Source organism: Filicampus tigris, chromosome 2 (assembly GCF_054856515.1).
Source record: "Filicampus tigris isolate MCC_2025a chromosome 2, RoL_Ftig_1.0, whole genome shotgun sequence".
Classification (NCBI taxonomy): domain Eukaryota; kingdom Metazoa; phylum Chordata; class Actinopteri; order Syngnathiformes; family Syngnathidae; genus Filicampus; species Filicampus tigris.
In genome coordinates this window covers 22,846,152-22,864,428 of record NC_141218.1, presented here as the reverse complement: position 1 = coordinate 22,864,428, position 18,277 = coordinate 22,846,152, and the positions used below count along the sequence as shown (strand labels likewise).

General features: G+C 40.7%; 2 protein-coding genes across 2 annotated transcripts in view; both read right to left on the bottom strand.

Annotated features, from left to right (window-relative positions):
- Nucleotides 1-1,383: 1,383 nt before the first annotated feature.
- Nucleotides 1,384-9,227, bottom strand: LOC147151821 (neuronal acetylcholine receptor subunit alpha-9-II). Its single transcript, XM_086018230.1, has 6 exons — nucleotides 9,142-9,227; nucleotides 6,697-6,842; nucleotides 5,166-5,320; nucleotides 4,582-4,762; nucleotides 2,919-3,270; nucleotides 1,384-2,168 (listed from the first exon to the last, which is right to left on the bottom strand). Exons 1-6 carry the CDS (start codon nucleotides 9,179-9,181, stop codon nucleotides 1,384-1,386), a joined length of 1,659 nt encoding a protein of 552 aa, XP_085874356.1. The 5' UTR covers nucleotides 9,182-9,227.
- Nucleotides 9,228-12,160: 2,933 nt separating this feature from the next.
- The window catches only part of LOC147151820 (ubiquitin-conjugating enzyme E2 K), a 17,202-nt gene continuing 11,085 nt past the window's right edge, over nucleotides 12,161-18,277 (bottom strand). Inside the window, exons 6-7 of the mRNA XM_086018238.1 lie at nucleotides 13,328-13,456; nucleotides 12,161-13,251 (exon numbers count right to left, since the gene is read on the bottom strand). Of these exons, the coding sequence (XP_085874364.1) occupies nucleotides 13,177-13,251; nucleotides 13,328-13,456 (204 nt within the window). The 3' untranslated portion in view covers nucleotides 12,161-13,176. The remainder of the gene's footprint in view (nucleotides 13,252-13,327; nucleotides 13,457-18,277) is intronic.

The window sequence follows — 18,277 nt, the reverse complement described above, 5'->3', positions numbered from 1 at the left end:
GACAATATAACAAAATTCACAGTGAAAAACAACTAATAATACAGCAGCTTACTGAAGAGTTGTAACTCTCTCCTCCATCTCCATGAATATCTGTATGTCTGTATAATACTGCTCCCATGCCAAGGCACAAAAAAAAATAGAAAGACATGCACAATCGCAATGAATTCTTATGATATGGCATGATACACAACGTGTTTAACTCTTTACATATTGTCTTATTTCTATACGTTTTTATGATGCACAATATTATAGTGTGCTGTTTCCATATTAAAAGATACTGTATAACATTTTGTAGCTTTTTTGGAAGGGGGGGTGAAGGCTGGAACAGAATAATGGCATTTCCATTTACTTCAGTGAAAAATATAATTTGAGATAAGTGATTTGAGGTAAGAACATCCAAGTTATTTTATTAGAATCATCAGCTGCATAAGGCAAATTAACCAGGATACACACGTTATCAGACACACACAATTAGCCTTACTTATGGACATGAATCGTAGCATTCGCTAAGATAACGTAGCACCGAACTTAGCATTGCATGCAGGCTTAGCAACAGGAAGGTACTACAGACTTAACGTCGGACCCACGAATATAGCACCTGCAACATTTACCTGCCGACAAAACATTAGTGAAAGTCTTTTGTCATTATTATTTGTTGTTTGTGTTGCCCCGTCATGTTTCTAATTGTAACATTACTTGCATGTCCTGTCGGATTGTACTGTATTTGTGTTGCACGTTTATTTAACGCTTACTGAGGGATGTGTTTGGTGCAGGGCTAAAATATGTCTTTCATCAAAAACACTTTAAATTTAGTTTTGATTAGATTGGGTATTAGTTTTAGATTTCTTTTAAAAATTGAGTAGTTGTTGAGCGCAAGATAAAAAAAAAAGATTGCTAAGTATTGTGTAATAAGGTAAACTACAATGGTCAAACCACTGTTTGACCTTCCTTCTCCATAAGGACATAAAGCAATACCGTACCTTTGAAATAAACCCCGAAAGCTCATGTATGATATTAACTTTCTACTGATTGCTCATTGCAGAATTCTGCTTCGACAAATGAAGTGCCTCCACTTTTCTTGGGTGACTCATTCTTGCCATAATAGTTGCTCAAACTGCCTGGGATACCTAACTTTAATTTGATTATTGAAACAGTAATGTCTTAGATTACTTGTTAATGAAAAAAAGGTTGACTGACCTCAAGGAACCACGGTATAGGCAATTACAAACCATTTTTGGGTGGGCGTCAATTAATTGCAGAATTTTGCTGTTTGTGACAGGGCTCAGACCCGGACCCCAGGAAATCAAGGGGGTTTACTGTACGGTTATTCTTTAAGCCAGCAAGAATGCAGCAATATACATAAAACCAGAGTGACTGGATTGGTCACGGGGCCTTCCCAATGACAAGGATGCTCATAAGAAAAACCATGATGAAGAAGATCCACATGAAGAACCTGTCCATCACTTTAGCAATCTTCTTCCACTCCGCGCCCTTGGCACATGTGGCCCTCTGCTCCCGGAAGCAATTTGCAATGTACTCAACATTGCGCACCAACTTAGGGTCCCCACCATGGATGCCGTTGCCATGACGACAGAACATACAGGAACCAAATGTTACCGTAGGGCCTTGGGGTGTTGTTTTTTTGTCTTCAGGGCAGCAGGGAGGATTTTTGTCTCTGGGGCAACATGAAACCTTCTGCTCATCTTTACAGTCCCCTGCTGGAATCTTCCCATTAGAGGATTCATACTTCCCAAGCGGAAAGGTAGAGTAAAGGCTCCTCTCTGCCCTGGTGATGTGGTGCTGAGTTTTTATTTTGGGATGTTCTTGGGGTGTCGTGGTCTGGGGCTTAGGGTTCTTTTGAGCCTGTCGCTTTTCTCGACTACTGTGCCATCCCGCTTGGCCGTTTGCTCCAGTATGGGAGGTGAGGCACTGGCGACTGACATCATTCTGACCCAAGTGAGCGGATGAAGAGTACGAGGATGAGGAGGAGGTGCAGTTCTCTCCCACCTCGTACACACAGAAGATCTTGGACATGTAGTCAATGATGAGGACTTTCGCCCAGTGGGGAACTGGTTTGGCCTCGGGACCACAGAAGTGGATATTCATGATGAAGATGGTGAGAGCTGTGGAGGCTGTGACCATGGTCATGGTGGCGATATAGTACTTGCCTGAGTGACACACACACAATTTTACACAGCTTTCTATTTGGTAATATAATAGCAGAGCTGGGCATTCCGTCGATGTGACGGACTGGTCCGTCTATCCGCCCAACACTGACGGACACCCGTTTTGCTGACGGTTGATGAACGATGGGAAAATTTTTTAAATAGACTGACTAAGCATAGTTGGAAGCACCTTTATTTAATCCGTCATTAGTCCGTCATTAGTCTATTTTTCACGGCGGGGATTCGATGGCTGCGGCGAGCGTGGCGAGGAACAATAATGAGTTTTAGTCGCCTGTGGGACAGATTTGAGTGATGGACCAGGCTCTGAACAGGCTTCCATGGCGCAGTAAGTCACTCTTTCTCTCTTTCTGTTGAAATCCAGCGATGGGGGTGTGGGGTGGCGTTTGCGAGTGAAAGTTTAGTCCCTTTAAAATTAGAGGCGGACCGGCCTATAGAGTGGTACCATTTTTTTCCCCCGGAAAAAAAGTCGAATGACAGACGACGGATGGGCACCCACGCTGCAGACGGACGACGAATAACGGATGCTCAGTTTTATAAAATGCCCAGCTCTGTGTAATAGTATGAATGAAGATACTCGCTTGTACAAATGAAGGCACCAGCTAGCTAGTAGCTAGCTAGCTAGCTATCACATGCTTCTCATTAGGATGTAGAATCCTGAGTTCTCTCAGCCAATCAGCATGAATGAATGAATAAACAAATCTTGAGTTGAAATCTAGGGAGCCAATGTCTTACCTATAAGAGGCACACTCTCTGAGGGAGGCATACTCTCAGCCACCATGAGCTGGAACACGGTGAGAGCCAGAAGCACCGTCACCCCCAGAGAAACCTTCTCCCCAGAGTCTGCAGGCAGATAGAATCCAAGAGGAGCCAAGAAGGAGATGAGGAAGCATGGGAGGAGGAGGTTGAAGATGTAGAAGGAAGAGCGGCGCTGCAGCAGCACGGTGTAGGTGATGTCAGGGTACGGGTCGGAGCAACAGCCGTACATGATGACGTTTTTGGTGGCCGGCATGCCGTGGCACTCCCACTCCACATTTTCTACAAAGTCGGACAGGTCGCCGCTGTCCATGCCCATGAAGATGTCCACCTGCAATGTGGGGCAGGGATGAGATGGTCAAAAGAAAGCGCACAACCCATTGACATTTTCATCTTTAAATGTATGGTGTTCTTTTGCCAATGTACTCAACACAACAACATGTACAATTATGAGTCCAAGCAGCAATGAACAAACCCTGCAATCCCTCAAAATGAGCAAAAACACTTGGATGTGTTCACATTAGATGCCATAGGCCAGTGATTCTCAGAGTGGGGAGCTTCCCTTATTGTACATGGGTTATCTCTCATATCGTTGGGCCAAACCTTCATAAATCAAATTTTGGTCAATTTAATATTTTTTCAGAAAATCTATACTATTGGTCAGTCCACACACGTGGGTGTTGTTTATTTTTACAAATTATTGACCAACCTACAGTATTGAAAAATGCTTGCTCTCTTTCAAGATGCAATGATAATTGTTCAACAAACTTACTATTTTTTGAAACTCCTGAAAAGTGACCATTTTGGAGGTACAAGGTTTTGGCCCGACACCAGCGATAAGCAAAATAATCACGGCAGTTGAGTTGTATATTAACTCTAAAGTTTAAGAACTGTTTGCTCGCTATTCAGGTTTATTTGTTATTATGTATTAACTTTTATGTATTAACTTTTATGTATTTTATTGTAATTGAATTCAAGTACAGTTTTGGCCGAATTGGTACCGGTAGTTTGAGTTCATCAAAGTACGAGCTCTGGAATACACCAAAGGCAGCTGCTTCAAACTACAATGCTCGACTGACTGATCCCTGAAAATGGCGTTGGGGACTAATTTTAGTAACTGTAACTTTCCAGGGGGAACTACTGAAAGGCCTTTTTTTTTCCCTGTTCGGGACCCCTAAAATTCAATACCCACAAAAATTTTACCCGAGAACAGTAATGTTAAAATTAGTAACACCATCACTGTCGGGTATATTTAACCCGATATGATATCCCCGATAAATTACAGTTTTCATCAATTTATGTAAAAGTACAACGCCGTCTGCCAAATTGGGAGTTGTCTTCTTTTATTTCCCAATAGAAATGTCACATTAAAAAATAGTGTGGGTGAAAATCAGCCGAGGTTAGTTAGGGTTAAAATCCTCCAACGCTCCCTAATGCTTTTTCACATCTTGTTGTTCTTAGTCTTAGTCTTAGTTCTTAGTCTGGGGCTGTTTTTTCCCTTCCCCTTCCTTATGTTATGTCTTTCATTTGACAAATCGGGGTGCTATAAAAGGCGACCATTGTGACTATTCCATATTGTTGCACTTTGTGGTACAATGATAAGAAAGCTATTCTATTTTATTCTATTCTATTCTATTCATACCTGGTTTCCATTGTAGGTCCAGGATCCGAAGGTCAGATTACATTCCTGGCTGTCGAAGGGAAAGTAAGAGACGTCCACCACGCAGGAGCTCTTTGTGATGGCGGGAGCATCCCAGGTGATCTCTCCATTGTAGCGCAACTTCACATTGGTGTCCATGGGCCCGGACAAGGCGTCATCAGCCCTGGACGAGCAGAGAAAGAGCAGCAAAACAGCTCGAGAACATCTAGTCCCCCATTGTCAACTCCTTCTCTTCTTCTGGAACATTCTGCAAAACTTAAAACTGTTAGGAGATTAACATTTTTTTTTAAAAATTATAAAAAATTTCAAATACAATCAAAAGATGGCACAAACACGTGACTATCAATTAGTCTAATCAGCCAATCGGTTCAACCTCTGATGTATCGTATGCAGTATATTATTAATAGATATCTATAGACAGATATCTACATACCTATGAGATAAGGTTATTGAAAAATACAATACAAAATATCATAGTCGTATGACAGGAAGCACATTATTTGGTGAAAAAGAAAACTTAATAACTGCATAGCAGTCATCACAGAGTGAGTGACAAACAAACATACTTGTTATAGAGGACGAGGTCAGGTCGCCACACAAGGTTGCTGGGGATGTGGATGATCTCCAATCCGTCATAGTCTTCCTTATTCCACTTCAGGTAAGCGTCGTGCCACCTCTGTCTTATCCACAGATAGGCAATCAACACTTGGTTCCTCTCATCCTGAAAGCACGACCAGCCCACAGGCTTTAAAACACTTTTGCTATCAGTCTTCTCTGATGTGTGTATTTGTAGTTATTGTACCACTTTACTGTTTTCAGTCCTCCAGTGCACTTATAAAGACCCATACAACAAAGAAGTGGTTGTTCAGTGCACACTGAAACAGTAGTGGACTTGAATGGGAACCTGATCCAGCTCAGTAACAGTAGGCCTGGCCTGGTACTTTTAAGAGCCAGGCTGTTCATTTAACTACATTAAGCCTCTGGGCTCTATGATGGCCATTTGCGTCTACCTGGCTTCCTTTTATGGAACCATTGCACCTGTGTTAATGTCATAAAAATTTCCAAGGGTGGGAAGTTTGTACTCTCCAACTTTGGCTCTCTAAAGCCCATGTAAAGTGAAGCTAAATATGGCGTCTAAATTTGACACACCACAAAGAAGATTGTTGTTCAGAGCTCTTCCAAATTTGAATGATTAAAAAAAAAGTCAATTATAATAAATTAAGCTTCATTGTGAAAAATCAAGCCATTTTCTTACTCTCAAATGCAGCGCAAAACCACAGAGCCGCTGAAAAATGTTTGCTACTTCATTTAGCATCTTTCTTCTGCACGCACATCCCGACATTTTTGAGACACAAAAATATAACCGTTCAAAGGCTCCATGCAGGAGCTGTAGAATTTCCCACCAGGTTGTTGCAAGACTTTTTACGCCACGCCTTGCTAGAGGCACTAGCCACCAGGTACATCACAAACTAAAAGGTGTGGAAACTATTAATAATAACTATGAAATTTGCAATTGCGCCGGACAACCACTGGTGCGAACCAAGGTGCTCGAGGTCTAAAGTGAGGTCGACTCATTCTCGACACTGAACTGTGCCACTGGGTGCCTTTTTAGCCATGCCCCGAAAATCAGGAAGAGAAATGGTGAAAAACATATAAAACGCATTTATTGTTTAGTGTTTAACGCATTTAATGTTGTGATGAGTACACGCTAAGAAGCTTTAACCCTTAGGCCTCGTTTGGTTTTACTACATATATTCAGCCCAGAGTTAGCTCCATTGTACACAAACTGTATTATTCAATCCAGTAAATAACAAGTACATTTATAAGTATAATGTTTTAAGCGTTACAATTGACCAAAAGTGGCCACAATAGAGCCGGAAGATACAAATTGATGCATGCCATAAATTATTGATATATTTAAAGACACGCTGCAAAGTTTAAGGTCAAAACAAGTCAGCTCCACTTAAGTTAATTTTTTTTTTTAATCGAGGGAAAAATATATATATAAATAAATAAAGGTCCTTTTGGGGGTTATTAAAATCAAGATTTTATTTGGATGCTGAAATAATTACAGAGTTTGAGGCAGGCGGGACTCACCATATCTTTGATCTGCGAGAGTGTGATTTGTAAAGTCACGTTCAGTGCTCGGTCTGTGTCCTCCACGGGCCGCAGGGCACTGGTATAGTTCTCCATCAAATCATGGAGTAGCTTCTGGGCATAGTGACCCTGAGCTGAATGAGCCACTGCAGGCACAAAGATTATCTTTAATGTCTGAGCTTTGGAAAGACCAACCCCCAACACACTTGCTTCACAGAATTTGACCAAACTTGTTGTGGGTTGCAGTACATTGCATCCTTCTGCAACTCTGTGAGGTTCAGTATTTCTAATATTTTAAACATCCATCCATCCATTATCTGTACCGCTTCTCCTCACAAGGGTCGCGGGGCGTGCTGGAGCCTATCCCAGCTGTCTTTGGGCAGTAGGCGGGGGACACCCTGAACTGGTTGCCAGCCAATCGCAGGGCACACAGAGACAAACATCCGCACTCACAATCACACCTAGGGGCAATTTAGAGTGATCAATTAACCTGCCATGCATGTTTTTGGACTGTGGGAGGAAACCGGAGTGCCCGGAGAAAACCCACGCAGGCACGGGGAGAACATGCAAACTCCACACAGGGAGGCCGGAGCCGGGATCGAACCCACGACCTCTGAACTGTGAGGCGGACGTGCTAACCAGTCGACCATAATCAATTTAATGAATATTTCACTAAGTTAATCAAAATTGGGCATTATCCTTGTAACGCAACATATTGATGAAATTCTTGTATTGTTTTAGATTAGATTGTACACGGTGCCTATTAGGGTGGTCCTTCCAAAGGGGTAAATTTAAAAAAATATATATTTTCTCAGCTCCAACTCCCTGAATTTGTTGGAATAGTTGGAAAAACTCCTCTGGTGAAAATTTTCCTAGTTCTGACAAGATTTACCCCTGCCTCGATGATCTTGAAGTTTAGCCTCATCTCATTTTATGGCTGACAAAAGGACAATAACGTATCAGTGTTGAAGTTTAAAATGCTCCTTGTTTCCTCAATTCCACTGTGTCCAGGGATAGAATTTTCCAAAACCAAGCTTGTCATTGTGGTCAAATATTGTAAACCAAATCAAGACATAAGGGTTTTGGTTGGTATTTGTTTTTGCACTGTAGTCAGGTTGTTATACCGCATGATGTTTTGATTTGGCATTTGGCTGAGGTGTTATCTTTAAATCATGGCTGCAGCTAAGCAGAATTATTTGATTGCTCCAATTGAAGACATTTGTGGCTCTTAACTTTACTCTGAAGAATTACTTGGACTTTTGACCTGCCATATTGAGCAAAACAAGAAGTCTGTGAAGGAGGCAGTGAATGAGGCATCGAACATTGTGATTGCCTATTGGAATGAAGAGACGCTACCCTGGCAAAAATAGAATAGCTTCTCAAAGGAATGTCAAAGAAAACAAAGGGCAGGGTGATGCTCAGGCAATCCCTGAAGAAGTCTTTAAGAAATGCGGCAAATGCTTTAAACATTGTCACAAATGGAGGAGGATAAGGCATTTCTCTTTGCTCAGCATGAGCTAACCAGTGATGAGCAGCAACATCTCTTTCAAGTTGTTTTGCGACATTCTACAGAATTCCTTTTTGGACCCAAAATGAAGAGTTTTGAAGACAGACAGTCCAACAGCATTCAAGTCAGTGTTGAAGTTTATCAGTTAATTTCATATTTTGATGTGAAAACTATGTAGGCACGGTGTCCGACTGGTTAGCACGTCCGCCTCACAGTTCAGAGGTTGTGGGTTCGATCCTGGCCCCGGCCTCCCTGTGTGGAGTTTGCACGTTCTCCCCGTGCCTGCGTGGGTTTTCTCCGGGTACTTTGGTTTCCTCCCACACTCCAAAAACATGCATGGTAGGTTCGTTGGGCAGTTTTATTGCCCCTAGGTGTGGTTGTGAGTGCGGATGTTTGTTTGTCTCTGTGTGGCCTGCGATTGGCTGGCAACCCAATTAGGATTGCCTACTGCCCGAAGACAGCTGGGATAGGCTCCAGCACTCCCCGCGACCCTTGTGTGGCTAAGCACAGTGTAGATAATGGATGGATGAATGTTAAAACTGTTATTTTAATACAAATTTCAATCATTATGTCACAGTTACCTCTAGACAAAAAATGCATCTCGGGTGTCTTAAAGGCAAAATTCAAGGTCATTGAGGCAGGGGTAAATCTTGTCTGATTTAGACAAAACTTCACCAAAAGAGTTTTTTCAACTATTTCAACAAATTTTGGGGGTTGGAGCTTAGAATTTCCAACTTTTAATTTTAAGGATCACCCTAGTGCCTATAGTGTGATTAGTCAGTATTCCCAGTGGTTGTAAGTGGCAAAGTACAAATACTTTGTTGCTGTACATCATCAATAAGCAAAACGAAAACATCCAATACAATTATACACAATAAATTCTAAAGATGCAAGTCTTAAGCAAGAAGGGCAAGTCAAATTACTGTTCCACGTCTTACCCGAAGGTAGCAGCATGGCCAGGCAGAGAATTTGCATCATCTTGTCCAGGTGTGATGTCAAATAAAAGTAAAAATAAAATAAAATAACCTGTGGCCTACATGATTCCTCACATGAAAATGTCCCAACACTGGTCCATTGGCCCGCCTCAGGACCTTGAGTGGGACCAGAGCTGGCCGGGTGCTCTGCAGGGGGTGGACGCACAGTTGACACTGACAACGACACTGGAGCTGCTATCACATAACTCAGCAGCAGAAGACTGAGAGAAACAGGATGCCCGCCGGTAACCGCCTCACCACGCATGGCTGATTCACCTGGCGGGTACCTTCACACCATGATGTTGAAAACATAGAACCTTAGGACAACTGAGCACAGATCAAGTTGTACAGACATTTTTTTTGAACGGACAGATTAATGTAAGGCAACTATGAGGACAATGAAACCAGCCATGCATTGGCTAATTGCTGTTTGGTAGTCAGAGGCCCAGACCCTGTAACCTTATTACCTTAATTAGCTATGTGAGAGGGTCTAAAAGCGAGCTAGCTTTTGCAGAAGCAGTTTGACATCACTGCATACATTACAACATACAGCATACATTGATCAACTACAAATGCATGCTTTAAATTCATTTTAATTATTTAGTGTGAACCATATATATTCCATGCATCCATTATCTGTAACCGCTGATCCTTATCGGGGTGGCGGGCGTGCAGGAGTCTATAGCTATCTTTGGCCAGGACCAAATTGTTAAATTCTTTGATATAGTCCCATCAAACAAAAATCAACACAATTTTGTATTCAAAATAAATACACAAAAAGTGGAAGTTTACTGTCAAACTAAACAAAGAGAGTTACACGTGTATTTAAAGTACCTCATAGATTCGCCTTAGTGCTTAGCTCAATGCTAACAAACAAAGTAAAACGTCATTAACATGCTAATAAATAGCATTGATAGTTGTGGTTTTAGAAACAACAGCTATTTGAACACAGACGGTGGACCAAGACATGTAGATAGACAATATAACAATACTGTACTCAGGCATATACTCGTTGACCTCAATGAAGAGGGACTAATATTATAGCATCTAACTGAATCCTTTTCAGTAGTAGTAGATGAGGTACAGTGTGAAGCGCTTTGAGTACCAACGGTAGAAAAGCGCTAAGTGACAGCCCATTTACCAACTCAGTATGGCCGTAACGCCGAATGTTCCTGATATCTAAAAAAATAAATAAACATTGTACAACATTAGAACCAGTATGGCATTGTGTCGGGCCACCAAGATACTGGCCAGTACACGTTTCATAAATGAATGCGATGAAATGAACACTACATTATTACTAAGGGAGAAAGATGGAGAAGCCGTGCTAATTGCTACGCTATCATGACGGACATGCAGACATGAAACACCAAATAAGTGATTGGATGATACAGTACACTTGTCACATGGAGCTTGAACTGCATTATAGTGGAAAGTAACCAACTTTGAAAATCAAAATACCAGGCAAATTAATAAGTGTCTGGAAAGAAAATAATACAAAATAATGTTACACAGTTAAATAGGACAGGAAACCACACATCACCACATAATTCAGCCGAGTGGATGGGCCTATATGGTTATAAGTATATGTATCAATATAAATATTTTGATATGATGTAAAATTAGATCACCTTTATTAGTCCAAAATGGTTGAAACTGGCATTGTTTCATCAGGAATGATGGAATGCAAGAAACAGAAACATCAAATGTACATGCAGGAGAAGATATTTGTACAATAAGAACATTACACTAACTAGAAACCCAAACTTTGTGTGCTTAAACTATTTAATATAATCTGTCAACAATGTTATTTGTTTGTTAGCAAAATAGAGTGCTGACTTTTAATTTCAACTCTTGAGATTTGATTAATGTAATGACAAAACTGAATCGGCAAAAGCGAATTCATCCATATTAGACACAGATATATTTGACAACGGCGCAATGAAATCTGATATATTTTGATTCAGGCTGCAACTGTGTGCACCGTTACAAGGTCGTTGCAATAAATACATTACAATAACAAATATTCAAGCCATAATTGACAAAAGTTATGGTTATGGAGTAATTATTGTGTTGTGCAATTGAACAGTATGCATTTTTTAAAAATCATATTACATAATACGCTGCAATAACTGTCATGAAAAAAATACTTTAAAAAAAACAAACAGATTAATGTAAAATTAACTGGTCCATGTTGACGTCACAACATCGCCCCTGTGGGATAAAACTGTCAAATTTGTGTAAATAATGACCTCTACTGTTCTTTTTAAGGCAGTACGCTAAGTTTAATGTAGGTCTTGTATTGGTACTCATTAAATTGTGCAGGTCTTGTTTGGTGATTACAAACTGGTACTAGTTGTGACAGAGAAGCTTTCGTCTCATGGGAAGAGTGGAAAACTGGGTCATTTTCACGAGTACAGATTCATCTTTTGGTTGTCATTTGGGGCTGCTTTGTAGCTAATAAGTGGTAAGGCACTCTTGTGCTGCTGTCTTGAAATAAAGCCCACTGCCACGGTTTGCTGGATACTATCTAAGAGGCACAACATGCTATCAGGCATACCATCTGTTACCCTGTTTATTAGATTGCCTGCCTGTGTATGTAAGGGGATCTGTATTTTATGAGAGATGATTATAACCCAACCTTGTTCCAGCTCTAAATGTACTAAAACAAGTTTGTTACCCAAGTATAATCCTATTCCATTTAGCATTTATGCATGCACTTTTCAGTTTAGATGAATTCACTTCTCTTACTAGGCAGATGGAATTCCCTTCTTTGCGACATTTCTATTTTTCTAGCTGATTTAGGGCCGCCACCCCTTTTTTCTTTTTTTTTTTTTTTATAACTCAAATATCCACCTAAAAAGGCACATATTGGATGTTACTGAAGTTTTAATACCTTGAGTTTGTTGTGTGGTGTACGAGACATATTCATGCCAGGCAATCCAGCACAGGAAAACAATGAGAATACACACAAAAAGACAAATTGTTATTTTACACAGACTTTCTTTATTTACAGATGAATCTTTTGACATATTTATCTGTTGGCATTGTCAAGGTGACGCAATACTTATGCGTTTTCTTTTACTTTGGAGGTTGCATTCAACATGTTTATTCTAGGTTTTTAAAAACAAGAATCCAAATATATTCCCGTAGAAGGCCAAAACCAAATAAAACACTTTCCTTTTTTTTTCTTTTTTAGTTTTAAATGTGGTGAGAAGAGAGAGGTGGTTTTATTCAAGTAATGAACCGGTTTGGGGGCGGGGAGGTTGGCTGTCAGACCGCTTAAGAGTGCAAACAAAAGAGCATAATTATTATACCGTAAATGTATTTTGGTTGGATTACATAAACCTGGTTCCAAACTTCCATTGAGACAGTGTCACATGAGTGTGATGACTCTGAGGGTGCTGTGTCCTGATGTGGTATCTAAAAGAAGGATAATCCCTGGTTATGTCTGTGCCGGAAGTATTTCCACCTGTTCTGCCTGCCTTCTTGGCCTCAACAACGAAATCGGATTTGTGGAATTTATTTACACTAGGCTACCCTCACTATTGCCATTAACGGCGCACGCTGATGTATAGGGGTTGTCTGCATTTCAAAATGATATATGCCTTGGGACTCCGGGGAAATCCAAAACAGTTTGTCTGAACGGTTTGACTCTTACAAAAAGGATTTCCAAAACTGAGGTGAATGCCTAGGTGACGAATGCTTTTCGTATAGGGTCGGAGACGTAAGGGCTTAAGAGGTCGGACTTCTGATTGTAGCACTGACCGGAATGTTGAATGACCTTCAAGTGGGCCAGCGAAGCGTGCTTGCCAAGCAACTGATTGGAGTGTGTGGCACAGCAGAGGAGAGGAGAGGGGGAAGTGCGGGTGGGGCAGAGTCCACTGTGAAACAGAAGGTGTGACGCGGGAATAGATGCTGAGAGATGGCGGTAATAAGAGAGTGTATGAGGAACGGGTGGGGGGGACATGAGGAAGATGTAAAAGCTGTCGCCAAGATTCAGTTACTGATTAGTAGTTCCGTCGCCGTCTCCACGTCCCAGGATTTTGACGACAAGGCCACTATTACTGCATTCTGTAGGAGAAATACACATGGGAAATCAGACAGAATATAGAAGGGGGTGTTCAAAAAGTGAAAGAGTGACGCTTACTTTTTCAAAGCCCATGGCACAAAGTTCGTCTATTTTGCGTGTGTACTCTGGACTAGAGACGGGAGCGCCGGCGTAGACGTGAGACCAGAGCCTCGCTGTCTGTTTGAACATCTCTGGGTTCTGCTTGTACTGTGGAACAAACAAGCATTTCCATGAAAGGAACTCTGGAACAAACAAGCATTTCCATGAAAGGAACTCTGGAACAAACAAGCATTTCCATGAAAGGAGCTCAAGTGTGGCACTGGTGGAATATATTGTATTGTATAAAGTAGGGATGTAACGATTCACTCAAGCCTTGGTTGGATTCCATTTCGAGTTCCCGATTTTCGATTCGATTTAAAAAAAAAAAAAAAAAAGAAATCGCTACCATTCTTGTCTCTGTGCGCTAGTGTGGTGCTGCAGCCATCCACAAACGCAATACGCAATGATGTTTGGTGCAAGCGTGTCAAGTAGGGCTTCCACAAACTATTATTTTCTTAGTCGACTAAACACCAACAGTAGTCACAATTAGTCAACTAATCGCAGCATAATCGCACCAGGCTCTAAAATGACCATTGGTAGCGTACAGCTTCAGTTCTTTAAGGTATCTACAAAAGAAAATTAAAGACAATTAAGATTACAGTACATTCAACTTGTATTAAACTTTGCAGTTAGTACCAGCATTCCTGACTTGTATATAAAATGGAGTAATTTAAATTGAAGGCGATACTGTGGCATGATTTATTTATTTTTTTAGCTGTAAATATTTAGTGCATTTTAAAATGGAACCAAGAAAACTATACACTATGCTGAGTAGCACTAATGTGAAACAAGCTATAAATACACAAAATAAATACTTGTAAACATATTTCACTTTTCTTGGGCACCAAGCCTTTTTTAATCGTTTTAAGTAATTTTGTGAACGTGCCCGGACTTTGGACTATGTTGCTAACCCCATGACAACATTACCCACAATGCTTCTGGTTACATCACGGATGACCTGGATTACCACGACTGCACATGTGTGTAGCATACGAGCATGACGAGAGAGCGGCTAGTTAATATGGCGCTGCGAATCGATTCTTTTATATTTTGAAATAGATGCATATTTTAAGAATTTCAATTTTCGATAAATCGTTACATCCCTAGTATAAAGACAAGTGTTTATCAAACTTTTTACAACAAGAATACATGAAAAAAGATACGTAGCTCTCCAGGTACCAGCATCACATGCAAGGTTGAAAAGATTAAATGCAAATGCATTGAACTTAAAAGTTAAACAACTGAACTGAGGTACGGCAATTTCTGGGGTACCAAGTGCTGACTTAAGTCGCAACAGCTAAATTAATCCATTTAAAAAAAAAAAAGTACATGGTCTCCACGTTATAACATGGGGCATTTGCAAATAAAGGTGTCACACAGATGGATTTTAAAAAACTATTAATTACCTTAAACACCGGTAACACAAACACACAAACACACACACACCCACTGAAGTCGTTCCGGTGGAAGTATACAACTGTATAATTTTACAGTTGTAAATCATGGGAGGCACCCTGCGGACACTGAAGTAAACACGTGTAACATTTCAGTCTGCCAACGTCACATTATGGACAGCATGGCACTTCATTAAACGGTATTGTGTTGCATTGAGATTTCGGCAGTTAATTGGCCACAACAGTTTTTTTAGACAGGAATTTTAAGGGTAAAAACAGCTCTTAATTATATTGGTGTGTTGGCAGCTCACAAAGAGGAAGTGGTCGCGATGGCTATTTTTCGCCACTGAAAATACATTCACACACAATCAACAGCACAAAACTCAATAAGGTAGTTTTTTTTTCTCATTGCAGTGTTTGCAATATTCTAAGATGTCAAATCTGGTGATTGATTGTAAAAGGAAAATAAAAAGAAGACGTAGGTAAGCATTTGAGCATCTGGTTAGACCTTATCAAGCTGTTTCTTTAATATACGGAAGTGTTAAGACATACACAACCACTGCGATAAATAGACAAATGAACTCCAACTTGATAAATCGTGATGTTTGCATCGATCTCCACAGCTGTTCTGATTAAGGCCGGGAGCGCATAACCGCGTTTCTACCACTAGTGCCAGAAACACTGTTGCGTTTTCTACCCTTAAAGCCTGGAGAGCGTATGAATCTTTTTTTTTTTTTTTTTTAATGATATGTTTGTAGACAATGACAATATCGACGTCTTTGTAACAGAATAGAGGATGGTAATTACCACTCGATTTTTTAAAATTAAAAATAGTGCTTCTCTTGCACTGGCACTTTATTTTTACATCTTCGATTGAAACAGTAAAGATGAATAAACTCGGGCCTGTGTGAAAGCCACGCTAAGCTCTCAAATTCTTTTGGAATTATCTTTCCATCTGCTACAAGGGCTGAGATATTAATTATTTTGTAGGTGTTGAATTTCTGGGAAAACTTCAGGTTTTCGAGGGTAATGCCAAAGACGGCCTTAGGTTTAGGGGAGCTGTTGCTGGCACTTTAGGCTTCAATGGGTTAATTTGGTTGCGCAAGTAAACGGCAGATCGGACTGAATCACATCACATGTAAATAGCATTTTCACCCAGTTTGGTCCGTCGGTTTCATTCCATTTGGGCTACAATGCTCCATGTAAACCATGACGGACAAGAAGATTCAGTATGAACGCAACCTCAGACTGTGACATGTTGGGCAATTTCGAGACCATTGGAAAATTTACAGGCAGAATGGTGCTCGTTAGTAAAAAAAAAAAAAAGAACTCAAAACTTAACCTAACCCAGTGCAAGTGGACAATGATGCATGCCAACTCAGACAGCATCTACTTCATTGTATCTTTAGTTCGTGTTGTCTCTGTTTTTGTCGTCATTTAGTCCTTTATTTTGTAAAGTGTCTGAGTATTCAAAAAAGCGCTGAATGTTATGTTATCATCATCATCCGCTAAAACTGAATTAAATGACTGACTGTGGAATATCAACACGGTTGGTACATTTCTCCTTCAAGCTCAACAATACTTGACGCTGCAGCTCACTGGCTACATTGACTTTCCTTCCTTTTTCTTGCATTTTTACTTGCCACACTTCAAAATGTCTTCAACAATCACCCCAACTCAATCTCAGTCAGTATCTGGCTAAAATTGTCTCATAAACTGAAGTAACTGAACATCGCAAGATTTCTGCAAATATTCCCATGGCAAACTAGAGATGTCTGTAGCCAAAGTGTGTCCAATCCAATATTTTGTTCCATGTCACCCCCTTAAAATTACTTCCAGCACATATGTCAAAGTCAAGGCCCGCGGGCCACATCCGGCCCGCGAGGTTTTCTACGGCCCCTGGGATGATATTGCTTTATTATTAGATCCGGCCCGCAGCGAGCCGGTGTGGGTAGCAGATGTGATCGGGTCCTTTGCGCCTGCTGATGACGCGCACGCTTTAAAATATATTGTAGCGTCTTCCAAGAACACAGACGTAGTTTAATTATCACGTTTTGATTAGTCCAACCGGCTACTGTGGGACGCAGCCGATGCCAAAACAGTACGACAACCGTTCAGTCAAAAAAGAGCAACGGCTCTCCTCTTCATCCTCCGCTACTCTCGCTCGCATGCCCTCCCACCCAGCGAGCCGCGCGATGCAATCACTAACCTCGGAAACAACACAACCCGGCAAAAACACACAATTCGACCACAACACAGATAACTCAATTCGTTACACTATTTCTGTAATATATTTCTTTGCATCTATGTTTGCCACCCGCTGGCTGCTGTGTTTGCTAAATATAAGATAAAATAACGAACATTACCGCTACTTTTGCGAGGTCCGTCCTTCGATCGTCTACGTGCCGACTGAAGACTTCACGTCACTGTTTTGCAGCTTTCAGAATATAATTGTGGTGAAATATTATTTGGAGTAAAACACGCTTTATTAAGAAATACTTCATGTTAGAAAGCTCACGTTGTTTTAATATTAGTAATTGTTGGCATTTAATAAATTCATTGAGTTTCTACGCAGTGCTGAGATGTCCCACACTGTGAGCAGGCATTGAACGCTCCTCGAGTGCTAAGTGTTGATAGCGAGTGACTTTTTTTTTTTCTTTTTCCTCCTTCGACACAGCTCATAGTTTGTTTGTGCCAGCAAACTCAGTAGTTGCAGATTGCTTGTTTGTTGTTGTGTGTAAATGCTAAAAGGTGAGCTCAATCATTTAAGTTCGTGTCAGGTAACTGCTGTACATAATAGCCTAGATATGTTCTCGTGAGTAATGTCACGATGAACACTAGTTAGTTATTTCGGCTAGTATGCTAACTGTTCTAGTGATGAAACATGTGTATGTGTATTGTATGTATTGTTAGGCTGTTTAATTGCTTAATACGGGGAACTGTAATGTTTAGGCATATTAGTAACAAATGGATATGCATTGGATGATGTTGCTAGGTTATTCTTTGTCTGTGTTGTTGCAGACCACAATAAATAGACGTGTCAAGTGGAATACGGGCCTGTGTTTTCTGACAAGAGCACCCACATTCATACCTTGCCACTCGAAAATAGAGTCAGCTGGAGACGTCATACCAATCATATGATCCTCTCCGTTTTACTTCACATTATGTACAGTTCATACAATCTTGCAGCCCAAGTCAACCACAAAATTGTTTCCAGTTTGGTAGGAGGAACGCAAACGTTCCGCTGATCTGAAGACGGGCAGCCGCGTGTTCTCTGGTCATAAGCGGAAGTGACGTACGAGCTGCCTCGCAAAAGTAGCAGTAATGTACTTTATTTTATTTTTTATTTAGTAACTCCGAACATAAAAGCACAACAGCCAGGGGGGTGAAAAACAGAGAGGCAAAGAAATACATATACAGAAATCTAAAGCGTGACATCAGCAGCAGGCGCGATGGACCCAATCCAATCTGGACATTTTTAAAAATTTCAACGAACATTCTATCAGTCCGGCCCTCGGCTTCTAGTAAAAATGTT